The sequence below is a fragment of the Choloepus didactylus genome, chromosome 2 (assembly GCF_015220235.1).
Source record: "Choloepus didactylus isolate mChoDid1 chromosome 2, mChoDid1.pri, whole genome shotgun sequence".
Classification (NCBI taxonomy): Eukaryota; Metazoa; Chordata; class Mammalia; order Pilosa; family Megalonychidae; genus Choloepus; species Choloepus didactylus.
Genome location: NC_051308.1, coordinates 166,037,095 through 166,064,840, shown reverse-complemented (window position 1 = coordinate 166,064,840; position 27,746 = coordinate 166,037,095). Strand labels below are relative to the sequence as shown.

Sequence of the window (27,746 nt, the reverse complement as noted above, 5' to 3'; positions counted from 1 at the left end):
ATAATTCCTTTCACATAGAATTGTTATAAGGACTAAGTGAGGTAATGTGAGATTACCTGATACATATAGGTAATCAGTGAATATTTTTTGGACTTTAATTTTGATTTCTTTTTTCTTCCTTGTAGACCTTCACCTCCCTGGTTCCTTTGCTTTCACAGTATTTTATTGGATGTGGGAGGCAGCATCCGAATTGTACAACTAAGTAAGAAATGAGCAGTTGTCCCACCCTATAAATATAGTTGAAGAATAGTTTGAGTACTAGACGTTCCAGATACGCTTACCAAATATTTGGGGGTGGGGGTGGGGGAATGACATACTATAAGACACTCAGAGTTAAGACACTCGGAGCTCTTCAGAAGAGTTTTGCTTAACATATTTCCTTCACTGTTGCTGGGCGAGAGCTTTTTCCTTCTGTTCAAGCACTTAGAGTAAGTGGGTGACCATTTTCTCCCAATATTTATTTTATTCTTAGCGTCAGGTTGTTTTTCACTCCTGCAATTTTAAGGGCAATTAACTAGACAGAGTTTCTCTTTGAGAAAAAGACTTTGAAACTTAGATAATAAGAACAGTCCAGATAAAACTTTGTTAACAAAAGAAACATAATCCAGGTGTTTTTTTTGTGTGTAAAGATCTGCTATTAACTCCTGATGAAAGTACGCTTTAGTTCATTACTAGGTTTATTATAATTATGTACTTCTTCCTCTTTATTTTCTGTGATGACATTGGCTGATATTTCCGTAATGTTTACTTTAGATGAAGTGTAAGAAGTAAGCAAGGTTCTTGAAGGAGATTGAGATATTAGAAAGTAGTTGATTAAAATATTAATAATACTGCTACTTTAGACAACCACAAGTGGTAAATATTCCAGGTTCTCACGTTAAAATCACACCCACAAATAATGTAATGCCCACCACACAATCCCCTAATTTCTTCTGGAGATCTTTGGAACATGTGGGATGCTTTGGCCAGCCCAGTTCCTGTTTAAGGAAGGCATTAAACAAAAGAAAGTTGAAAATGGACTTCCTGGAGTTTAAAAAATGAATTTGAATTTGATGTGGTTTTGGAGAGATTTGTTAACCTGTTTGCGGACCAGAACATCTTTTGAAGCACTAATGACAAATGATTTATTTAACCCTTATTCACAAAGCACATTTATGGAATATATAGTAGTGGCATGAGAGAAAAAACAATACTAATTTATATTAATGGTTCTATGCAATAGTTCAGGCTTTTATCATCCTAGCCATATTGGGTTTCAAGGGTAAATAATCATAACTATCTGATAAGAACTTGAAAATATGGAGGAAAGTATGAATTGAAATATATATCCACAGTAAGAGTAAAATTCCATGAGTTACCCTTCAACAAAAAAGGTAGAAGGATAATGTGGTTGATGGGAAAAATGAAATCCATCCTGGTCATGACATTTGAAAAAAAAAAGGAGCAAAATCTGATATCTTCGGGAAAAGTTATGCAATTTAAGAAGCTGTCAAGCAAAGGTGTAAATATTGTTGCTCAAGAAGTACCTGTATTCTAGGAAATAACAGAAACCTTTAAATTGTACTTTTTCTTTTCTTTTAAACAAACGTTACAAGAATAAGATAACTCCTCTCCAGAGATCCCTTTATTTTGCTGATATTGGAAGGAAGGAGAAGGCACTGTCTGAAATTTTTACTAGAAGGGATAGGATATGAAATAAGGGTAATAATGTTTATAATACATCAATGCATTAAAAAAAGAAACACAAGTCATCATGCCCCTCACAGATGTTTTTTAAAGGATAAAATGAGATAGCAGATAGGAAGAACTTTTAAACTGTGAAGAATCGTGAAGATACAAAGAAAAATGATTGTATCAGTTAGGAATCTTTTAGTTTAAAGCAATAGAAAATCTAACCCAGAATGGCTTGGTGAAATTATTGGTGAAATCATGCAACTAAAAATTCCAGGTAGAACTGTGTATCAGATAGGATGCTTTTGGCTGTAAGTAATAGAAAACTACTTCTCAAGCTGGCTAAACAAGATAATTTATTTCACATAAAAGAGACTGAGTGGGTTCCAGAGTTGGTTGACAGAGCAGCTCACTGATGTCATCAGGGAAGTAGGTCACTTTGCTTTATCATTCTTGACATTTGCATGAAGATGGTGGTGGAAGTTCCTAGATCACATCTAGACATGACAACATCCAGAGGAAGAAAGGGACTGTCACTTCCTGTGTTTCTTTCTTAGGAGTGAAAAAAATCTTTCCTAAGAAGCTTCCTGGACATCATCCTCTCTGGTTTTATTAGCATGTCTAATACAACTAAAAAATAATAAGAATACTTTTTTAAATAAAGAGGAAGTACATCTATCTGTTTTAGTTTCCTAGGCTGCTCAAAGCGAATACCATGAAATGGGTTGAGTTAAACAATGGGAATTGAAGTCTGGTTGCTGTCTCATCTGACATATGTCAAGGCACGTGACAGCATCTGTTGGTCTCTCCCTTTTCTTCTGGGTTTCATTGCTTTCAGTTTCTTGATTCTGTGGCTTTCTCTCTTTGTCTGAATTTCATTCTCTTATACAGGGCTCCAGTAATAGGATTAAGACCTATCCTGATTGAGGTGTGTATACTTTAATTGAATTAAACTCAACAAAATGTCCTACTTATGATGAGTTCACACCGACAGTAATGGATTAACTTTAAGAACATGTACATACAGTTCCAAACTATCCCAACATCCTAAGTTCATACTGATAGTTCTAATTCAAATTTAGTACTATAGTGCTTTTATTTAACTTTCTCAATTTCAAATCTGTATCTCCTTCCTCCCATGCTGAAAACTCTGGTTCCCAATGACACCAGCATACCCACTCATTGACTTTATCTCACAACATACACATAACAGTATAATACTGTGGGTATACAGTCAAACTGTTGTTGAAGAGAGGCTATATCATGCATGCTATTTTCTTTTTCTCTAATTGACTACTCACAGTCCACTTAATTCTATCCCAGGAAATCCTGCTCATTTCTCTCTACCCACTTTGACTCACAATTTGAACTTTAGTTGTACTGAAATACCAGGGATAATTCACTATTCCTTTTGAGCTTTTCTGAAAGCTGTTTTCCTTGATTAGAAGTCCTTTCCTGTTTCCTTTACTATGTTTAGTCCTGCTTGAGATTCAGACACAGGTGTCATCTCCTGAAAACCTTCACTGAACAACTGAAGTTGGATCAATGTACCTTTTGGGTGCTCTTTCTTTAGGTACCTATGAAACCATGTGCATACTTCTATTCTAGAGCTTATATCTTTATAGTAAAATGATCTGCTTACACATTTGCCTCTTTCTTTAGATTGTGAGCTATTTGAGAACTGGAGATGTGTCTTCCTTATCACTGAATCTGAGACCCTGGTTCAAAGCCTGGTTTGATAACTGACATGAGTACTAGAGAGGCTATTTTACAAAGCTCTTCCAATTTGAACATATTTTGATAGGGCCTAAAAAGGGATTCAATAAGCAGTAATTGCACCCAGCTTCTGAGCTTCATGAAGCTTATGGTTATGTTAAGGCTCATGGTTCCAGTGGGAGTTACGTGTGGTGTAAAACCCAGGGGTAGAGGGAGAGGGTTGGGGGTGAGGACTGAAGTCAGGCTTAGGGATGGATGAAGGGCTGGAAATATCTATGGCAAACATTACCTGATAAAAAGTAGTTAAAATTTTTATTTAGCCATTTTGGCATGAAACAGATGTATAACATTTCTTTCTTTGGTTTGGTACACAGAAGATACTCAATAAATGTTTTTTGAACTTAATTGATTAACTAATGACATGTTCTCAACTCTTTTCCTTTTTTATTTGGGCTCTGCAAACTACCCAAATTGTGGTTGAAAAACTTAAGGGTAGCACTACAAATTTTAATAAAACAAGTCATATTTTTTTGAAGAAAAATGAGAACAAATAAAGACATGGTAAACATAAGAAATCCCTTCAAAATCTCCACCCAAACTTTCCACTGTTCCATTTTATTTTTCCTTCTGTTTCTGCCATCTTGTGATTTTGGGCAAATTGCTTTAACCTCTCTTGACCTCAGTTCCCTCTTTTAAAGGTAAGGGATTGGATTTGTTAGTCTTTTATGTCCATTTTAGCTCTAAAACATTTAATTTTAACATCTCATTCACTAATTAAATTGCTTCTCTCAAGCAGTACCATGGAAGATAAACATTTCCTTATTTTTAAAAAATTTAATTACTAGTTTTCAAATATGCTCTTTCCTGTATTTTCATTGTAGAATCCATATGATGACCTTACTTTTGGGAATACAATCTTTCATTTCAGCGTTGTAAATGGCAGGTAACATAGGAGTTTACACCACTTTGAAGTTGGTTGCTAAGCGTCAATTTCCTCAGCTGTAATATGGGGATAATAATGTACTTTATAATTATTGTGAGGATTAAATGAGATGATAGATGTGAAGTATTTAGCACAGAGCCTGATCTGTAGGAAACATTCAATGTATGTTACTGATATTACTGTAAGAAAATGTGTTCCAGATTCTATCTGACAAACATAAAAGCATGTTTTATAATTGTCTTGGTTTGCCAGCGCTGCCATAACAAAATACTTCAGATTGGTGGGTTTAAACAACAGGAATGTATTGTCTCCTGGTTTTGGAGACTAGAAATCCAAAATCAAAGTAATGACAGGCCATGCTTTCTCTGAAGTCTATATGTTCTGGTGGTGGCTCAGTCTCTGCCACTGGCACATGGTGATCTGTTTCCTTCTGTCTCCTCCTCTGGCTTCTGCTTCCTTGTCCAAATTTCTTCTCCTTATAAGGACTCCAATCATATTGGATTGAGGCCACTCTGATTCTCTTTGGCCTCATTTTAACAGGATCTTCAAAGATCCCATTTACAAATACACTGACACACACAGGACCAGTAGTTAGGACTTGAACATGTCTGGTGGGAAACATGATTCAATTTCCAACACTAACACAATCACTTATATCACATATTGAGGACTATTTCACTCAGTAAATATTGAATGAATTAATGACAGATGTTTTCTTGATTGAAATTGACCTAAAATATTTCTTTCTCTTTACAGATCTTGTATTGCACTTTAAACACACCTAAAGTTGACATGGAAAGGCTCTTAGGAGGACAGATAGGTCTTGAAGATTTCATATTTGCTCATGTGAAAGGAATTAAAAAAGAAGTAAATGTGTATAAAACTGAGGATTCACTTGGTCTCACCATTACAGATAATGGTACTGGCTATGCTTTTATAAAGGTAAGTTTAAAAAAATAACTGTGTGAACTAATTGAGGATAACATTTAAGAAAATCTATCACATCAAAGAAAGTTAGAAATGCTCTTCAGAGAGAGAGCCGGCACAGCAGGGGGATGGATGGATTGGGAATGTTTCACTTCCATTTAAAAATGTTTCAAAGGTATCCGTTTTTGTTTACCATTTCCTTGACTTTTTCCTTTCAGTTTAAACTTCTGTTAGAATTTAGAACTTATTGAAAAGGAAAGCCTGGCTATATAATCTCTTCCAGGTCTGTAGCTCATTAACATCTGTTGACTTCCATGCTGATTTCCACTGATTTAGTGTTAACTTCCAACTGTGTATATTTTTGGCTACCTTATTTACTTCTTTAAAAATACTCTTCAAAAATTTCTGAGCCATGTAATTCCTTTATTTAAATGCAAACAGAGCAATACTAAATCAGAAAGACAAGAGGAAGGAGACTGAAAATGGTATGAAAAATTCTAAGAACTGAGGAGTGGTGAAAAAGGTAGATGCACCTCTTAAAATAATAACAGTTTTATTATTGTAATTAGTAGTTGTAATAATAACAACTGAATTATGTTAATTGCTTACCAGGTACTAGGCACTTTGCAAACATTTTCTCATTTAATTCTCACATTTAATTCTATTTGGTTGGTACTATGATCTTTTCTTTTAATTTGCTTTTCTGTTGATGTGTAACTAGTGGTTAAAGTACATGAATTTTTAATGTACAGCTTGATGAATGTTTGCATGTGTAACCCCACTCAGAGCATGGTATAGAACTTTTCCACCATCCAGAAGGTCCTCTGTGCCCCTTCCCATGGTGTACCCTTTCTTTCCCTCAAAGGCAACTACTCTTCTAACCTCTATCACCCAGTTTTGCTTGTTCTTGAACTTCATATAAGTGGAATCATACATTATGTACTCTGCTGTCTCTGCTTTCATTCAACATGATGTCTCTGAGAGTAATCCATGGGTGTGTACTATTAGCAACCTCTATTTTATAAATGTAGAAACAGGATCAGGAATGTTAAGTAACTTTCCCAAAGTTATAGAACTGGATATATTCAGGATTTGAATCCAAGAGGGCTGTCTCCAGAGCCAGCATTCCTAACCACTAAGTTAAGAATTTAGACTTCATACCACAGAGCAAGTTTCATGTCTTTATTTTATCCAAATTCCTAATTTGCTGATGCATTGTCCTCATTAAAGAAAAAGTCTTGGGGGAAGTTATCTTCTTAACTGTAAATGGTACTTTATTTAACTTCCCACTTGATGGAATAGCTATTTTTAGCTCTGCAAAAGATATGACTGTGCTGAAGGCTGAGTGGGTGACCAAATGGAAAATCCATGGGTTGGGAAAGTCATGTGGGATTATCCAGGGGAAGCTCAGGACACGAGGAACATGCAGCAGTGCCTTTCTAATGTCAGCAGAGAAGGGCTTGGACGTTTTGCAAACACGCATGGAGTTTTTGGATCTTAACCTCTGATATTCTGAGCTTGTGTTTCTATTTTTTCATGCCTTGTCAAACATGTGCCTGCCATAGAGTACTAGTCACTATCCCTGTGGAGACAGAGAACATGGTGGCAAAGGAGCAAGTGGGGCATAAGCCAAACTGCCAACATGTGATTCTACGTAGAAGAGAAATGAATATCATACTCTGCACAGAGTTGATATGATTAAAAACTTTGTGGGATGGAAATAATTTAAAACTTATAGAAAGATTACAATAATAATAAAAAAGAACCACTGTATACCCTCTACCCAAAATGATTTTTTTACCATTTTGCCACGTTTGCTTTATTATTCTCTCTCTTATAATTTTATATATATATGTATATATACACACATATGTAATTGTTTCTGAGCCATTTGAAAAAGTGGTTTGCAAACATTATGCCTCTTTATCCCTTAATACTCTAGGGTATATTTACTAAGAACAGGATATTCTCTTATATGTAACTACAGTACAGTTGTGAAACTCAGGAAATCTAACATTGGTATAATACTTTAAAACTGATATACAACACATTGTAATTTCATCAGAAGTTCTAACAATGTCCTTTAATGTATTTTTTTTTCTTGGTAGAGGTCCAGTCCAGGATAATGCATTTCAGTTAGTTGTCATGTCTTTTAATCTTCTTAAATCTGGAACAGTTGCTTAGTTTTTGGAGCATGCCCCTCAATTTGGGTTTGTCTGCTATTTCCTTATGTTTAGATACACTTTATTGCAGTTTTGGCAAGAAATTACATAAGTGATGCTGTGGTCTTCTCATTGCATCACACCAGAAGGTACATGATGTTGGTTTGTCTCATTGTTTGTGATGTTACTTTTTATCACTTGTCTAAGGTAGTGTCCAACAGTTTTTTTTCACTGTGAAATTATTTTATTTTCCTTTGTAATTAATATAATTTGTGGGCTATACCCTGAGATTATGAAAATACTTTGTTCCCCTACATCCACCCAACACACAGATTTAGCATCTGTTAATGAGTTCCACCTCAGTCAATTTTACTATAATGATTGCAAAATGGTGATTCGATTGTCTAATTTCATTATTCCTTATATATTAGAAATTATTCTATAGTAAGAAAATGATCCCCCTTATTTATTTACTTTTTAATTTATTATCAGCATGGACACATGACTTCTTATTTTATTCAATAGGTTATAATCCATTATTATCATTATTTCTTTTGCTGCTCAGATTTTTCAAGATTTGGCCTGCAGGAATTCCTGCAAGCTGGCTCCTATGTTCTTTTGACATGGTTTCCATCATTTTATTAAGCAGTTCCTTATTTTGTGACACAAGAAAATATTCTAGGCTCCTTTTATGTCTTCTCTTCCTCAGATTTGGAATCAACCATTCTTCTATGGAGCTCTGGTTTTTTTCAGTGAGGACTGGTATTTCAAAATCAAGATCTGGATACTAAGTTGTGCTTATTCATTGCTCCTAGGGGGTCATGGTTTCTAGGTTATTTCAGCAGTAGGGTTAGAAAACATGTATTAGAAATTACAAACTTTTAATTTTGCCTCCAATTCTAATCCTGCTCCTCAGGGTTCTTCCTTGCCTTCCCAAACAAAATATTTATTTTTCAAATCATTAAAATATTTGCTCATTTGCTTAGTCTTACAGTATACATAAATGGTTTCAAAATTGCTATATCTGTACTATTATGAAAAATAAACCTATTAAGAGTTCAAGATTGTATGCACTTCTTTTTGTCTTTAGAATATATGCATGTGTAAAATCCAAATACTGTGTTCTGAAGTTATTTGGAATAGTTCTTTCCTGGTCGTCCCACTGGTGATCATGTTATTCGTTTGAAATAGTGTTGAATTCATTTTCTTCTATTTGAATTGAGTTTTAGATTTTTTCCCCCATTCTATTGATTTAATTTTTTGTGAATATGTAGAATATTAACATGATTCCAAAAGTAAAAACTATGCTAAAAGATGTATTCACTCCTTCTCCTGTCCCTTCTACCCCCTTACTCACTCTCCCCACTTATATGTGATCAGTTTGATTAATTTCTGTTTTTTCCTGCCTTTGTTTCTTTTTGCAAAGATTAACAGGAAAAAAAAGGAAATGTTCTGTGAGTTTGCATGCCATTCCTGTGCAGGACCATGCTAACCTTCTTGGTATGGCTCCAGTTTTAGTATGTGTGCTGCTGAAGTGAGCACTTGATATGCTTTTGACAGTGGCTGGAAGTGACAGTAAGTAGAAGTAAGAGTAGGGCAATGCAGTAAGGACCCAGACAAGGATTTCTTGATGAGGGAGACAGTGCAGTATGATGGATAGAAGTATAAATTGAAGAGTCAGACCTGGCTCAACCACTTATTTACTAGCTGTGTGAGCTTGGAAAAATCATTAAACATTTCTGAGCCTTCTCTCAAATGGGCCTAGTAGCACCAACTTTATAGGGTTATTTAGGGGCATAAATATAATAACATATAAAATGCCTGACAGTGCTCTTAATTGATACTGATACTTTAATAACAATAACAAAACATTATCCAGAATTACAGAAATGAGTTGGCTTTTATAAAGGGGATTTATTAGGTTATAAAGTTACATTTCTAAGGCTGTGAAAATGTCTATAAATTAAGGCATCAACAAGAGGATACCGTCACTGAAGAATGGCCGATGGTGTCTAGAACTCCTCTGTCTGCTGGGAAGGCATGTGGCTGGCTTCTACCAGTCCTTTGTTCTGGATTGTGTTTCAAAATGGCTTTCTCCAAAATGTCTCTGGGCTTCTGTCTTTGTTCCTCTCTCTCAGCTCCTGTGTGCCCTTACTTCTTTCTCCCAAGGTGTGTCTCTCTAAGCACCTTGGAGTCCTCTCTTAGGTTCTCTGGGCAAACTCTTGGGTTTCATCTCTTAGCTTAGCATCTCCAAACATCCTCCTGTCTGCATGCCCAGGAGTCTCCAAGGATCAGCGCCTGTGTTGGCTCTTGAGCTCTCTTAAGTACTCTGGTGAACCAATCAAGACCCGTCCTGAATGGGCGGGGTCCACACCTCCATGGAAATAACCCAATCAAAAGGCTAATGAGTCTACTCCCACAAGATTGCATTACGGAAACATGGCTTTTCTGGGGGACATAATTTATCCAAACCAGCGCAATAATATTACATGGTTTTTTTACAATATAAGATTTTTCAGGTGAATAGACAACAGATTTAAATATTCATGGTTTTATACCAAGTCTCAGCATTTCTCAGGAGAAAATATATTATGTAAATAACTTAATCAGAAAATTCAGAGCATATTATAGCAAAACCTATAAATTCCTAATATTCTTTAAGATAGGAGTTGGCAAACTTTTACTGTAAAGGGCCTGATAGTAAATAGTTTAGGCTTTGTGGACCATACAGCCTCTGTTTCAACTACTTAACTCTGCTGTTGTAGTGTGAAATAACCATAGGCAATACGTAAATGAATGGCTGTGATTTTTTCAGTAAAACCTCATGAACACTGAAAGTTGAACTTCTTCTAATTTTCACTTCACAAATGTTATTCCTTTTTTATTTATTTTTTGACTATTTGAAAAAGTAAAACCCATTCATAACTCATAGGCTCAATAGAAATAGGTGGTGGATCAGATTTGATCTGTGAGCCATTGTTGCTTACCCTTCGTTCAAGAGAAGAGACTTGTACTTTTAGATTCAGGATAAAAATAAGGGATAAAAACATGCAATTAAAAAATGAGGTTAAATTGACTAAAAATTTGAGCAAATATTTTATGAATAACTACAACACTATCATTCTCAGAATACTCTCTTATAGAGTATTTATGATTTGTGTTATTTTATTAGAACTAAAGTTAATCATATTTTAAAGTGATGTCTGAGACATATGGAACCCACACTTTCCTAATACTTTGTTTATTTAGTTACCTAGATCTAAGACTCAGCAAGGCTGGAAATGGAGGAGGTCAAGGGTGCAGAGGATTCTAGTATGGAATCTAGGGTCTATGAACAGAGGCATGTAAAGCCGGAATAGAAGTGATAATTTGAGAAACCAGGTAATATTTGAGATCTGGAGGTCATTATATAGATGAAGAACAGCTTTAGTAGAAGTATGGAAATGGAAAGTGTAAAGATCAGATTGTCAAAAAAAGGAAATTTTAGAGCTCAAAGATGATAGTTCATTTTGGACAATTGTAACCCAAAACCGACTTTTTTTTCCTTGTTGTAACTAGCCATTTGCTAGTTAGATTTTGGGTTAGTTAGATCTGTGCTTTGTGGAAAGAACATGAAGTTTTATAATTACACCACTTCGATTTGACCCAATTCTGTTGTTTAGTAGTTGCATTATTTTGGTCAAGCCACCTAATCAAGTCTTGATTTTCTCATTCATTAAAGGGAATAACAAATATTCCCCAACTAAAGTTGTTGTGAAGACTAAATAAGATAACCATTTACAAATGTTGTATGAATCTTAATGTGTTATGAATAAAGTTTGAGGACACACATTAGAAGTGTCAACAGCACAGATCTCAATGTTGCTGAACATGGTGGCAGAGCATGTGACTCGAACAGCCAATAAGGAGGCTTGGGGAGGATGGACCCCCCCCCCCCCAACTTGGAGGTCTGCTGATGTCTGTGATGAGAAGATAGAGTTCTGTAAACATATGGGATGAAAACAACAAAGATTTTATAATAAAGATCTGAAATGGTTGGGTACCTCTATGTTTAATGATGTAAATCCTATCTTCCAAAAACCTTTAATAATAAGTCTTCTCTGTGCTTTGCAAGCAATGAAGCTCCAAAGTCAGGTGGGAGAAAGTTCATAAATGTTACAGGGAATGATATAAGTGACCCACTAAATATAAGTATAGAATTAATGCTTGCTTCCCCCCCCCCCCCCCCCCCCCCTTTAATCCTTTGTGACTGAGTAGTACTTTCGGCAATATTATCAATCTCTATTAAGTTCCAGTATGATTTTTCAAAGTATGTTAGATTTCAGAAACTTGTCTCAATTGCTACTTCATTCTTTATTCTACCCATTTAGGAGGCTAAGGCTCAGGTAATGCCTAAATATATATATTCAAAGTCTCCACCTTTGTTTCTATGTCTTATTCATCTTATGGTGTTCTTCTCTAGGTTTCTAATACTAATTTTCATGTTTCCTCATCCCAGATCCTTATCTGCTGCCTCTGATAATTACAGATACTTTGAATTTCTTTTGCCAGTCTAAATTTTTACTCTGCTGCCTACTCTGACTTCTGCCTTTCTGCCCTCTCTTTGAGCACCCTCTTGGCGACCTCTGTGGCTACTCACAGACCCTGGCGACCTTAGGTGTCTGTTACTCTGATCTTTAACCCACTGGTAAGGTTTGTACATGTCTCTATTAAGTCTTTCATTTTACCATTTTATATAATGATTATTTTAAAATAAAATTATAACATCTTTAAAAAACTGAAATAAATATGTGGTAAGACACTGAAATTTGTATGGTGTAGTTGATTAAAGAAAAAAAATAGGTTTAAGATGTATCCAAAGGTAAATTAGAATAAAACTTAAGAAAAAAGTCAAAGTTAAATATGGATTCTTGAATTCTCTTCCCCACTTAAGAGTGATTGTGTAACAGAGCATTTAAAAGAGAATTATTTTTTCTTTAGACCCTAGTCTTCTATTCAATCTTGTTTATTTTTCTGTGATAATTTAGAAACTTCAGTTGGACTGGAGGATATATTGTGGTTACCACTGTTTGTTTCTGTTAGCTATATAAGGCTACTATAGATATATAATAAAACATCAGTCAGATTATGAAATTTCTCTTTACTTTATTATTAACTGTTAGTGATGACAAATAATGAGCTCTGTTTGAATTGGTACCATTGTATCATTTACATAAGCATGTTAACAGTCACTATTACAATGAACATAGCAATGTTTTTACAATTTGGGGAGGGGGGTAAAAAAAACTGTTGTGAGTTTTGGTATATAATACTATAATTTAAAAATTAAAAATGCCCAACCTTCCCAGATTAGTCTTTTACAACTTTTTTTTCTGGTAACAATATTATAGAGATGATCAAGTACACGAGACTGTTTTTTTCTTAACTCTTAGACAGGAGGATCTCTTTGTTGATTCACAAGCTGTTCTGCCTTCACCCAGCAAGTGTAGGGTATAGACATGCTTTCACTGCACAATTACAGCAGCCCCTACTATTTCTATCCCATCATTCCCTTGAAGGATGCTATGACTCCTGTGGCAGACTGTAGCCTTCATTTTGCCCAACTCCTCACCCTCATGGAGAAACATTTGCATCCTTCTGTAGGGCCGTCACCCCTGTAGGGTTTTCTGGAGCTCATTTTCCTAAAATCTTCTCTGAAATTCTTGGGGCTGTCTTTAGGAGTCTTAGGCCTCATTTTGAAACTCTGTACTCTAGATGGTGGTATACTGAAGTAAGATAGATTTAAGAAAGGCCAATTTGAAGTTTTTCCTTGAGTCCTAAGTTCTCCTCACCTAAAATACATAAATGAAAAATTATATATAAAATCACCTTTTCTGGCTCCCAACACGGTAACCACACCTATCTCTTATTAGGCATGAGTCTTTTAGTTAAGATCTTACTATTCTTTGAGTCTTTGCATTTGTACCTAAGGTTTAAAAAATGTAACTGGTAGAAAAAAATTCAAGCTTTATTTTTATGTAATGAGGACTCATGTTGAAATGATTCAACAATCGTTTATAGAGAGACTTTTCTGTGCCAAGCATTGTGCTGGGTCAGGGCTAGGGACAGGGCCTGCAGTAGTGAATAGGACAAGCTCTGTCCCCAAAGATGTTAAGAGTTTAGTAATGGAGAATGAGAGGTAAATGAACAATTGCAGTGCATTAAGCTGAATTTGGGCAAGTTATTTGATTTCTTCAAGACCTGGTTTTCCTGATCTATGACACAAGAGTCTCCTAAAGATTGTTAGAATTAAATGAGATAGCAAATGTAAAGTGCTTTGCTTAGAACTCAGTATAAATAGTAAAAAGTACTCTAGAAAGCATGAGAGTGGTTCCTTATCCAGTCTTTTGTGTGTGTTTTGGAGGAGGGTTCGGGTGTTAATGGGGGATGTCAGGAAAAGTTTCCGAGAGGAGATGAGGACTGTGACTGAGCTGAGTTCTGAATGGTAAGGAGGAGGAGGAATGTTTGGTGGTAAGATGGTTGTCTTTTTTTGCCTAGTCTTCCATCCTTAACTCAGTCTTACATTGTATTGTTAATATATCAATACATTGCATATAATATTCCATTAGCATGGAAAGTAGTGTTACACCGTTCCATTTTATATTATGTGTTATAGTTATAGTTAATTTTTTTTTTCTTTCAGAGAATTAAGGATGGTAGCCTTGTTGACTCAGTTAAAACAATCTGTGTGGGGGATCATATTGAATCCATAAATGGAGAAAATATTGTTGGATGGCGTCACTTTGATGTTGCTAAGAAGTTAAAGGAATTAAAAAAAGAGGAACTTTTTACCTTGAAGTTAATAGAACCTAAGAAGGCATTTGGTGAGTTGATTTTGTGTGTGTGTGTATGTGAAATGTTCCCTTTTCCTGACTTATCCTTCTAAGGGAAGTCAGCATTGTGATGTGATGCCTTGTGTTTTCAGTACATTTCTTTACCTAACATACCAGTTAAAAATACAGGACATGATGGACAGCACTACTTATAAGAAAAAGAAGTACTGAAAGTGAAAAAGAAAAAATTGCTTTGTAGGGCATATTCTAAAAAAGACATTTGGAATTAAGAAGTCCAGTGTCTAGTGACTTTGAATTTGATGTGGCTATTCCAATTTCTAAGAACAGCACATTGTTTTGTGTTCATTTTGATGAGCAGTAGTATTTTTGATTGAGCATTTTAAGCCATAGTAACTGTTGTTCATAGACCTCAATAACTGAAAATGTCAGTTACACAGAGAATTGGTATTTAAAATAGTTATCCAGTCTATTTAAGACTTCCTTCACAATATTTTTCCTCCTTTGGCATTTTGGATTTGGCAGCATGGGATGGTATGAAATTACTCCCATTTTGGTGTGACATCTGTACTTGCTTGGTTTAGCCATGGCAGCTGTAGTCCAACTGTTGTTCAACCCCCAGGGCCATCTCCTCTACAGGAAAATGTGCCGTCTTCTCTCTCACTATCCAGCACTATTTTAATGAACACAAACGATGGCCTAGTGTTCATCAGTGTTAAAACATCGTCAGCAGAATTATTCCAGGCCTGCCATTACTCACCCATGACCCCACCCACCCTATGCTCTTTCTTCTAGTTGTAGAACGTAAAATATTCCTTATGGCTTGTTTTCAGTAGGCTATTTTATCATGGCAGAGAGAGGAGAATGGAGTGGGTCTGGGGAATCACATTTTCCCTCCTAGCAAGCTGGTGATAGAACTTAGCCATATGGAATTGGAAAATTTTCTCTGGTCCCAAGTGGTTCTCTGCCATTTAATAGAAATACAGTGTGGGTTTCATTACTTGTAGGAGATAGAGATCCACAGAAGATATAAGAAAAAGATGCAATGCTAGTGCCACTCTTGGAGGGACCACTCTAGGAATCACTGCTGTAAATGCCATGATTCAGTACAGTATTTGCACGATCTGAGGTCACTTCGCACAGAGGAAGATAGCCAACACTCAGGTTTTCATCCAGAAGCTCCTTTACAAATGGTTTCATTTGGTAACCCAAGTCCACAGGTATCATGCAGTATAAACTGATAGGGTGTAGGCTGTTTCAGATAAATATTCTTATTTGATTTTGATTCTTTGTATTTGTAAATCAAAGCCATTCTCTGAGTACAACTCAAGGATATCCCATTTCTTCCTACATTTCTCTACCACATCATCTGTTTTCCAGAGTTAATCTTTTCCTGCTTTTTCCTCTTGTTTGTGTTTAAATCTTATGGTTCTTGTCACTTTGTAGAAAGTTGCTGATATACCTTAACTTGGGAAGCGAGGTGATAAGAGTCTAGTCTCTTGGATGTTACAGAGTCCATTGTATTTAACTGTTTTCATTCCATGATTAGATTTTTTCCTTCAATATCAGAAACATGTAGATGGTTGATATAGTTCAGAGACTTATGTTCCTGGCTAGTACTGAACCTGTTTTCTGTTGCCTCATGAATTAATTCCATGGACATATTTGAAAAAGGTCCTGGGTAGGATTTTCTGAGTGCAGATACATTATTTTCAAATCCCCAAAGCTGGTGGTGATATGAGGTAGGAGGCTGGGAGATTGCTTTTGGAACAATGATAGCTCTTTCTTTACCAGAGTTTCTATGACAGTTTAACTTATGCTGCTCATTTTTATATATTTCCACTCTGTGGGTTGATCCTTGACTCTGGGCCCTAGTCTGGGAGTTTTTCCTCTTAGAATTAGGTCTGGGGCTCTGCTAATCTTTCACCCTTTGACTTAGCTACTTATCTTTTTCCTCTGGAATAAAGGCACAGCTAATTTGTCCCTCATACTCTGGCTTTATTCTAGTATGTAGCTCTTTGTCAGGGAGGGTGTATATATTTATAGGTACTTGGGGAATCAGGCTTCCCCTAATTGTCCTGACTTTTCTTGTTCCAACCTTATCTTTTTCTATGTTTCCTTCTCTCCTCTGTTTCCTAGCATTATCTTTGGGTCTAGGCCAAGATTTCAAATTTCATAGTGTTCCATGATTATCTGACTCTCTGTTGTCTTAAATTGCTGTAAGGAGAATGGGCCAATCTAAGTGAGGTAGAATGTTCTCCTCTCTGCATTCAAATATGCCACCTTGGCTAAAGCTAAATCCTTTCCACGATCTTACCAAAAGCTGTCAGAAATGGTCAACACACTCCAGTATTTTGACATTTTCCTACCAACTTCCTTAAAGATTTACCCTGGGGAGGCAAGTGGACTATGTCCCCAAATACAAAAGAGCATAGTATAGTTGGCAGCTTTGACACTGTATAACAAGGATGTGAGCACAACTTCTGAGCAGAAGATAGGGGAAATTCTTACTACCTGCCCCCATTTCGATATTTTAGGTCCATCATTAGCTACCACTCATTTCCAGGGACTATATATGTGTCAAGATTCTTTGACTGAGAGCAACAGAGCAAACACTGACTAATTTAAGGAAAACAGAATTTAAGGGAAGGCAAACATGCTGGTCTCAGAAACAAAGATGGAGTTGAACAATCAAGCCTTGTGAAGGTCAAGACCACGGCCATTCCAGGGATGTGTATACCAGGAATCCTTCATGGCACTTAATTGGCTTTCTCTAATTATTTTCTATCTTCATTTCCCTCCACTCAAGATGCATATTCCTAAGAGAGTGAGGGGAACTATTTGGTCATGTGCCCATGTTGATAGTGGGGTGTGCAGGTTACATAATTGATAGGTCTTCCAAAATCACACAGAACAAGGAGGAGAATTCCTTCTGGGTAGTAAAAAAGGAGCAAAGGTCCAGTTTACCACCTCTCCTAAGCTGTTTGGTCCCAAGGCATGTGCTCTTAAACATCATGTATTACTGCTTCCTTAGAATGTAACTCAGTCTAGAATAAGTGCTATAATGCAGGTACAAGCCAAGTATAATTCAGCTGAGAGCAGAATTGTCCAAGATAGGGAGGACTTCTAAGGCTTGGAGAATGATGGGGGCAGGGAGAAGTGGTAAGGTTTGGAAAGGAACTTCTCTAAAGATGAAGGCATAGGACAGATGGTTTATGGCAGGTCCCATGAGTATGAAGGACATGCCCCAAGCCCATGAAACTCCGTTAGAGGTGCCAGGGCACCTGATAGAGTGGCATAGGAAAGAAGAGCATTAAAAGTGGTGGTCTTGTAATCTGAGGTGAAAGACTCCTATTCCCTGGGCCTGCAAGTGGACACACTGACTTGGATATAGAGCTTCAGGGTAGGAACTATGATGGATTGAGCCCATCAGCCCTCTGGATCCTGGGTGGGGAAGAGACACTTCCAAGGTAAAACCAAGACATTTTCTTCCCATACCTACAGAGGGGGCTCAAAGTCAGATTCATTTGGGCATTTCTTAGATCTAGAATTGTGGAGTAAAAATTTAAATTTAAACCCACTACAGCAGTTTAAATGGGTTGAGTGAGAAAGAGTCCTAGAGGATGGGAAGGATTGTTGGAAGTGTTCAAGACAGTGAAGAGCCTTTTCTTGTAGGGACTGTAGTAATTCAGTTTCAGAAGCAGCTCAGAGTTATATTAAGCAGAGTTTTGAAAACTAGGTGGGGAACCTGAGTTTGTCTGAGTAGGTAATAGGGAATCATTTAGATATATGAATTGAAGAATGACAAGGTGAAATTGATGTTTTTGTTCTACAAGCAGAATAGTATTGGGTCTATTGACTTTGAATCTCACTCTAGCCATGTGTGAAGCTGTGAGTCTGGGTATATCAGAGTGGATCTGGAGGGAAGGTATTTTCAAATGGCTTTGGGTGTTGGCCTTAAGGATTTTATTTTTCTGCTTTGTGCTGGATGCTACAAAAAAGCTGTTTGGCAGTGAACTATCTAGAAATCATTACAGCATTGAGCTTTCTCCAGGGGAAGAGTAGAGCCACATTTTTCTTGATTGCAATTGATGACCCACAGATTTGTGACTTGAGTGAAAGATGTAGTGGGCACTATTCTAAGGAATACTGGCAAATAAATAGACTTGGATGAGAAAATATGGAAGGCAAATTTTAAGTGCAATTGTGGACATAATGAATTTGAAATCTGTGGGACGATTCAGTTGGAAATGTGTAAAAGGTAGATGGTGTTGAAAATTGGGGCCTAGAGAATAGGGTTTATATTGTAACTGTTCTGCATTAGTAGTGAAAGTCATGGAAATGGATACAGTCATTTAGAGTGAGAATAGAAAGAAACTAAAAACAGAGCTGTAGGGGAATACCCGCATTTAAGGGATACAGAGAAAGATGAGCCAGCACAGCGAGGAATGTCCAGACATAGAGAAGACAGCTTTCTGGATGGCCTTCACTCAAGCACTCAAGAACAAGTCACTTGCTGCCAATTTGGTGGGCCAAGCCCTCGATGTGCGTGCTTTCCCTTATGAGGTTTGTTTTTGCAAAGGAGAGGCCAAACCTACTTATAATTGTGCCTAAGAGTCTTCCCCAGAGAACCTCTTTTGTTGCTCAGATGTGGCCTTTCTCTATAAGTCAAACTCTGCAAATAAACTCACCGCCCTCCCCACTATGTGGGACATGACCCCCAGGGGTGTTAGTCTCCCTGGCAACATAGGACATGACTCCTGGGGATGAGCCTGGACCCAGCACTGTCAGATTGAGAAAATCTTCTTGACTAAAACGGGGAAGAGAGATAAAGCAAAATAAGGTTCCAGTGGCTGAGAGATATCAAATGGAGTCAAGAGGTCACTCCATTCTTATGCACTATATAGATATCACTTTTTAGTTTTTGGTGTGTTGGAATGGCTAGAGGTAAATACCTGAAGCTATCAAATCCAGTGACCTAGATTGTATAACTATGTAGCTTGCACAGAGTGACTGTGTGATTGTGATAACCTTGTGGCTCGCACTCCCTTTATCCAGTGTATGGACAGATGAATGGAAAAATGGGGACAAATATTAGATGAAGAATAGGGTGGGATGAAGGGGATGAAAAGTTTTGGGTGTTCTTTTTTGCTTTTGTTTTTATTTTGGGGTAGGGAAAAGGTTCAAAAATTGATTCTGGTGATGAACACACAACTGTATGATGGGACTGTGAATAATTGATCATACAATGTGGATGAATGTAGGGTGTGTGAATATTTCTCAATAAAACTGTATTTAAAAAAAGTAAATGAACAATGGGAGGGATGGGATGTTTTGGACATTCTTTTTTATTTTAATTTTTATGTTATTTTTGGGAGTAATGAAAATGTTAAAAGATTGTGGTAATGAATGCACAACAATATGACGATACTATGAACAACTGATTGTAGACTTTGGAGGATTCTATGTTATGTAAATATATCTCAATAAAATTGCATTTAAAAAAATAAAAAAAAAAGAACAAGTCACTTGTCCCAAGAGCAGATGCTCCACTGTGGGTTTCCCAAGTTGGCCGTGGAGGTATGAAGGAAGAATAAAGGCCATTATAAAACATGCTTTCAGAATCTCCTTTGCTGGTCAGAATTTAAATCACTGTGTTTTCAAGCTGCTATGTTTCAGTCAGTGTATTTAAAATAAGGAGTAGAATAGAATATATCATAAATTTTGTGCATAGTAAGGGTAAATATTGTTTTCATAATATATATATGTATGTATGTATGTGTTTCATTTTTATGTATATGTTTGTGTATATTTATGGGTCACAATATAATGTATATATTTCTTACTGGGGGTCACAGTAAAAACGAAACAAAACATTTGAGGTCTATTGTTTTAAATGACTCCCTTGTTGAAAATTTGTAGTTTAATGGGAAATTGCTCACATATTTTACATGGTTTCTCCTGGTCAGCTGCTTTCAGATCCAAATTTTCCTTCTTCCAGCCATGAGCTGATGGCTGCCTTCCCAGTCCTTGTCAAGTATCAGCTGGAATGTCTGTAGTGGTATGTTTTTAGGGCATGGCTCATTTCCTTTCCCTTTTTACCAATTGAAAGAAGCATGTCTCCACAATGAGCTCAACTTTAGAGTTTGCCCCATAAACCTGGATTTTCCCAAGGCTATGAAAATCTGCTCTTCCATTTAAATGGCTCTATGACCAGAGTAGTTCAACTGGTTTATTTTCCTATGAAGCCTTTTAATTGTAGAAGAATATCTACCAAATCTATGAGGCTTTCATTCAGTTTTACCTACACTAGTTTCTACTTCATTTCTCCTGGAGAATTTTTCTTATTTTTAAATTGCTGTCCTTTACGGAAATAGGTTTGGAGGGAGACCTGATATATTTTCATTAGCGTTTTAAAAGTCAGAATGGGAGTTGAAAGACAAAGCTTACCTCCTAAAGCATTTATAATCTCAGTTTTGGGATTGGATTTTATAACAGATCTCTGGATGACGGCTTCTTTTAGAGTATTCATTTCCGTGCTATGTATCCATCAGAAGAGGATGTTAAATATGTGAAGTACGTCTTAGTCCTTTGAGTCATTTCACAGCTGGACCTCATCTTTGTGATTCAGTTTAACTATGTACTCACTTCCAAAGGCTAAGCCCATTTGATATAAAGAGTGAAACTTTGGCTTTTAAGATTTATATGACATTTAGGTAGACATTTCAAAAATTTAAAAATACTTCCTATTATTCATGTTATTTCTAGTGAAAAAACTTCAAGCAACAAATGCTTATTGGACCTTTTAATATATATTTTATTCTAAAAAATACTCTTGGGAATATGAAAAATAATACAAAAGAAACAACAAAGTGCAATAGTTAAGTACCTAGGCTCTGCCACATACTGGCAGATATGTGACATCGAGTAAATTACTTAACTTTTCTGTGCTTTGATTTCCTCAAATGAAAAGTTAAGATGGTAATAGTGTCTACCACATTGACTGTTGTGAGGAATAAATGAGTAAATACATGAAAAAGTGCAGAACAGTCTCAGGCACTTGGTAAGTCTTTGGTAAAAGTTAGCTATTATTATTACTATTATTTTGAAGATGTAGCATTTTCTTAAGGGATAATCTTAGAAAGAGAAACATGTATGAAATGGGAAAAGCAGTGCAGGTGAGATGGTGATTAGCAAGGATTTGTTGAGAGCACTGGTCCTGTTGCAGTTCTAGAAAGATAATAATGATATTGTGTTTCATATAAAATAATGAAATATGTCAATATATCCTAATCGTAGCTGCTTTTCCAAGTACTTTCTAAGCATGAATTCATTTAATTCTTTTCCACCATCCTTAAAGGTAATGCAATTTGCCGAAGGGGAGCTAGTCAACCATGGAGCCAGGCTTCTCACCCTTGCAGTCAGCCTCCAGAGCCAGCTCTCAGCTGGTACAGATGGGGCAGTGTGTTTGCTGTCCTCAAGGGACCTACAATTTATATAAAGAGTATAAAGGGGTAGATAAGAATCATGGAATTCTATTAAGAATAATGGCTACTGTTTATTAAATGCTCACCAGAGGTAATATAGTGTATTGGTTAAGAGCATAAACTCTGAGCCAAGCTGTGTGAGTTTGATTCTTGTCTCTGTTGCTTATTTGCTGTTTGATCTTGGGCTAGTTACTTAACCCCTCTGTACCTGTTTACTTATCCATAAAGTGTTATGAGGATTAAATGAGTTAATACCTGTAATGTACTTAGAACAGTGCTTGGCAATAGTGCTATATAAATGCAAGGAATTGATTGGTACTAGGACTACTACTACTATGGCCTAATTTAATCCCCATGGCATTTCCGTGGGGATTTTCCAGATGAATAAGATGAGGTTTTGAGCAATTAAATAACTTGCTAAGGTCACCTGGTGACGGGCGGGAAGTGCTGGGATATCACTGCAGTCCTTTTATTTTATTTTATTTTTTAATTCATTTTATTGAGATATATTCACATACCACGCAGTCATACAAAACAAATCATACATTTGATTGTTCACAGTACCATTACATAGTTGTGCATTCATCACCAAAATCAATCCCTGACACCTTCATTACCACACACACACAAATAACAAGAAGAATAATTAAAGTGAAAAAGAGCAATTAAAGTAAAAAAGAACACTGGGTGCCTTTGTTTGTTTGTTTGTTTGTTTGTTTTTTCCCTTCCCCCATTTTTCTACTCATCCATCCATATACTAGACAAAGGGAAGTGTGGTCCATATGGCTTTCCCAATCACATTGTCACCCCGCATAAACTACATTTTTATACAATCGTCTTCAAGATTCATGGGTTCTGGGTTGTAGTTTGATAGTTTCAGGTATCTACTGCCAGCTACTCCAATTCATTAGAACCTAAAAAGGGTTGTCTATATTGTGTGTAAGAGTGCACACCAGAGTGACCTCTTGGCTCCTTTTGGAATCTCTCTGCCACTGAAACTTATTTCATTTCCTTTCACATCCCCCTTTTGGTCAAGAAGATGTTCTCCATCCCATGATGCCAGGTCTACATTCCTCCCCAAGAGTCATATTCCACGTTGCCAGGGAGATTCACTCCCCTGGGTGTCTGATCCCACGTAGTGGGGAGGGCAGTGATTTCACCTGCCAAGTTGGGTTAGCTAGAGAGAGGGCCACATCTGAGCAACAAAGAGGCATTTGGGAGGAGGCTCTTAGGCACAATTATAGGGAGGCCTAGCCTCTCCTTTGCAGCAACAGTCTTCCCAAGGGCAAGTCCTGTGGTAGAGGGCTCAACCCATCAAACCACCAGTCCCCTATTTCTGTGAGCACATCAGCAACCATCAAGGTGGGGAAACGCAATACCCCTGCATTCTCCACCAGCTCCTCAAGGGGGCTCCACTGCAGTCCTTTTAGCTCCCAATGCGTGTGCTTCCTTAGAACATAACTCAGTCTAGAATAAGTGCTATAATGCAGGTATAAGCAAAGTATAATTCAGCTGAGAGCTGAGTTGTCCAAGATAGGGAGGAGTTCTAAGGCTTGGAGAGTGGTGGGGGCGGGGAAAAGTAGTAAGGTTGGGAAGGAACTTCCCTAAAGATGAAGGCATAGGGCAGGTGGTTTATGGCAGGTCCCATGAGTATCAAGGACCATACCCCAAGCCCATGAAACTCCGTTAGAGGTGCCAGGGCACCTGATAGAGTGGCATAGGAAAAGAAGAGCATTAAAAGTGGTGGTCTTGTAATCTGAGGTGAAAGACTCCTATTCTCTGGGCTTGACCTGCAAGTGGACACACTGACTTGGATATAGAGCTTCAGGGTAGGGACTATGATGGATTGAGCCCATCAGCCCTCTGGATCCTGGGTGGGGAAGAGACACTTCCAAGGTAAAACCAAGACATTTTCTTCCCATACCTACAGAGGGGGCTGAAAGTCAGTTTCAACTGGACATTTCTTATATCCAGAATTGTGGAATGAAAATTCAAATTTAAATCCACTACAGAAGTTTAAATGGGTGTTCAGAGAAGAGAAAGATGTGGGTAGCCTGGACTAAGTGAGAAAGATTCCTAGAGAAGAATGCACTTGAACCAGACCTAGGAGGATGGGAAGGAAGATAAGGAAGGAACATTTCCTGCTAGAAGTGTTCAGAACCCTGAAGAGCCTTTTCTTGCAGGGGCTATGCAAATCAAGCTGCAAAAGCAGCTCAGGCTTATAGTAAGGAGAGTTTTGAAAACAAGGTGGGGAGCCTCAGCTTGTGTTAGTAGGTAATAGGGAATCATTTAGATATTTCAACTGAATAATGACATTATGAAATTGATATTTTTGGGAAGTAAACCTAGAAGATCAGTGTGAACTATACTTGATTGTAGGAGAAACCATGTAGGAGGCTCTTGAAGAGTCTAGGAATAAATGATAATGGCTGGGGTTAGGGGCAGCACTCGGAATTTGGGGTAAAGAAAAAAGCCTGAGTGATATTCCAAGAGTAGAAATAGGGGCAGGAGGTAGATTTTATCTAAAGGGGAGAGGAGAGAAGGTTCAGAAGGAGCAAGTGTCACTCCCCAGATTTCTAGTCTGGGAGTTGGGGATTATAGTGATGCTACAGTTGGAAATGAGGTGGGAAAAGTCAGGGAAGAGAAGCTCAATTTTACACATATTTATTTTTGGCTCTAGATACATTGTATCTGACAGTGGTACTGTCTTTTGTGTGTTTTGATGGATTTAAAGTGCTTACAATGACAAACTTTGGGGGGTAGAACACGTCACTTAATCATCTTTTTATGTGGTAGAGTTTGTCCTGGTCTTCTCCTGTCTGTATAGACATTGGTTTGGCATTTACTACAGAGATACAGTGGGAGAAGACAGACGGAGAGAGAAGTTCCCTCTTGTGGGTGTGGTCAAAATGTTGGATGAATGCTGAGTGTAACTGATAAATGTGTTTTCAATTAAGGACTCAGTCAGATACACCTAAATATGCACTCTTTTCTACTCTAGTGGTAAATGCTTATTTAAAAAATAATTATTAAATGTTCTTATTAAATTGTGTTAATTTATTATAATAAATTGTCATATTAACCATTTTTAAGTGTACAATTCAGTGACATTAATTACAATGACTATTTTGTGCTACTATCACCACCATCCATTACAAAAACATTTGCATCTTCCTAAACAGAAACTCCGAACCCATCAAACATTAACTCCCTATTTCCCTCTCCCAAGGTCCCTATAACCTCTAACCTACTCTCTGGTCTATGAATTTGATTTTTCTATGTATTTCATGTAAGTGGAATCAAACAGTATTTGTCCTTTTGTGTCTGGCTTATTTCACTCAGCCTGATATTTTCAGGGTTCATCCATGTTGTAACATATACCAGAATTTCATTCCTTTTTATGGCTGAATAATATTCCATGGTATGTATATAGCATAAATGCTCACATTTTTAAGAAAAGTGAAATTATAAATGTTAATGCAAACACCTATAATATTAAAAACTTTGTAAGCTATATGTCCCAAGGCAATTACCCTAAATAGTGATGGATTTTTTAGAATTATACTGTTTTAAGGTGCATTTGCAATTAATAATAACCACAAGTAGATGGTAGGTAACATTTTAAAAAACAACTTTTAAGTTTAGTGCTTAAAATAGCAATGTGGGATGAAAGGGTCAAAAATGATGCTAAAATTTAAATGGCTTCCTAAATATGAGTAACTTGTGACTAAAATGTACCTAAATAGAAAAACCAGCAATTATACTGATAATACATATCCCACCAGAGAAGGTGTTTGTATAGTGGGAATTGTCATATATTTATAGGAAAATGAATCTAACAAATTATGCTCAGAATTGTGCTCAGAGTATGTTCTCAGAAAAGTTAAGTAGACAAGAGTTCCATTTAATGTATGGGAAAATGTTTGTTTACATTAAGTGAAAAAGCAGATTGTAAAACAATGTACAATATAGTCTGATTTTTGTAAAAACTATGTTTAAATGTAGAAGAGAAAAGACTTGCAGTGTATGTATGTGTAGTTACCTTTAAAGAGTGAGTTTATGGTTATTTTTCTTTCTTTAGGCTCTTTGTGTTTTCAGTATTTTAAATGTGAAATGAACATATTAACTTTCTTAACCAGTAGACAGTTACTTAAAAGAAGTCCAGCATTCCTAGACTAGAAAGTAGAGAGACTTAATCATTCTATATTTTGTAGCTTTGTAATTTTTTTTTAATTATACGATTCTTGTATTAGGGTTCTCCAGGGATACGGAACCAACAGGAGATGTCTGTAAATATTGTATGATATTATAAAATTGTCTCATGCATCTGTGGAGATGCACAAGTCCAAATTCTGCAAGGCAGACTGCAAGCTGGGAACTCCGATGAATGTTTTTGACAAACTCCCCAGAAGCTGGCTGATGAAGTAGAAATGAAAATTCTCTCTTCTGACTGCTGAAATAATCACTTCTCCTTTTAAAGCCTTAACTGATTGGATGAAACATTTCTCGTTGCTGAAGGAAGTCTTCTCAGTTGAGAAGATTGCCACAGATGCAATCAGATGCAATCAACTGAATGATGATTTAAGTCCATGAAATGTCCTCGCAGTAACAATTAGGCCAGTGCTTGCTTGACCCAATAGCTGGCCAAGTTGACACATGAACCTAACCATCACAATCCTCCTCATTAAGCAATTATCTTTAATATTATTATAAATGGTTTGGTGGTAGAATATTTTGTCCCATCAAGTCTTTAAATTGCAGAATTTGCTTGGATAGGGGAAAATATATGTGCACTAAACCAGTAATAGGGGTGAACAGTAATTTCTGATTTCTTGAATTACCATGATAAAATCATAGGATGGAGTAAAATAAAAGAGTAAAAATAAAACATTTTAGTTATCCCTATTTTTAAAAAAGATTGATCCTTTATTTCACAGGAAACTCTGAATGTCCAGTTTTTTTGCAAAAAACATAGATGATCTGGCTTTGCAGGGCCTACATTCCCACTGGGCAAAGCATAATTGGAATGGCTTTGATAGGGCATTCCCCTTCCCGTTATCCTCACTCCCCACCCTACCCTTTCACAAATTTGTTACTATTTGGTATTGGAGGGGGCACTTTTTCCAGCAGCATTGGAAAAACAACAACAAAAACAAATGAAAAAAGCAAGCATAAAGAAAGGTGTGGCTTTTTGTGGACCTTTCTCCCTGTTCTTTTCCCTGCATTAAAAAATAATGTTAAGAGATGGTATTCCCATTTTACAGATAAGGAGGTATTTCTCAAGTTCACACAATTTGTAAACAGAGGAGTTGGGATTTTAATCCAGACACTGATTCCATTTCTATGCTTTTAACAATAACCCTATGGAGAACAGTACAGATTCAACCAAAATACTAATTTTCTCCTAGAAAAACCATTAGATATCAACAGTAAGAATGCAATTGAGAAAGTTACTCCCAGGCTTTATGGTACTACATTGGAAAACAACTGACTATATAGGTTGAGATGACCAGACCTCAGTAATAAAGTCCTCTCAAGACATTTTGAAAGGGTCAGATAATAAATATGTGTATGAGAATTCAGGAAAATAAAAATCATCTATGCTTTGAGATCTAATAAGAAATATTAGAACAAAATTTGTCTCACAGTTCTGAACTCACAGTGCTTAGTTGGTTTCCTTTCTGTGACCAAATTCCACTGACTCTTTTTTCACTCAGGACCTCCAGTGCCCAGCAGTGTTACTTCTTTATTGATTTCTGGATTATCCGAAGGGTGTCTCATGAGCTTAAAGAAGTCTGACCCTGTTAGGCAACCCTGTTGATCTGCTCTGTTTCCTAAGCATTCCTTTCTTTCCTCTGGGCATCCTTGGGCCATCTCTTGTGCAATGAGATTGGCTGGACAGAGCTGGGTGTACCTGGGCCCACCTCCTGTTGAAGCCGTGGTCTCTGCCCCTGCTCTATGACAACATTTCTCCAGGCTGTAGGCCAACTAGGGCCTTCGTGCAGAAGTC

At 36.9% G+C, this 27,746-nt stretch overlaps 1 protein-coding gene and 1 non-coding gene across 3 annotated transcripts in view; one reads left to right on the top strand and one right to left on the bottom strand.

Annotated features, from left to right (window-relative positions):
* The window catches only part of GIPC2 (GIPC PDZ domain containing family member 2), a 75,316-nt gene that overhangs the window by 25,313 nt on the left and 22,257 nt on the right, over positions 1-27,746 (top strand). For both annotated transcript variants that reach the window (XM_037826838.1, XM_037826839.1), the window contains exons 2-3: positions 5,087-5,272; positions 14,102-14,282. In XM_037826838.1, coding sequence (XP_037682766.1) covers positions 5,087-5,272; positions 14,102-14,282 — 367 coding nt within the window. The remainder of the gene's footprint in view (positions 1-5,086; positions 5,273-14,101; positions 14,283-27,746) is intronic.
* On the bottom strand, positions 8,855-8,961 carry LOC119528313. Its single transcript, XR_005215623.1, has one exon. It is a non-coding gene; the product is annotated as a U6 spliceosomal RNA (small nuclear RNA).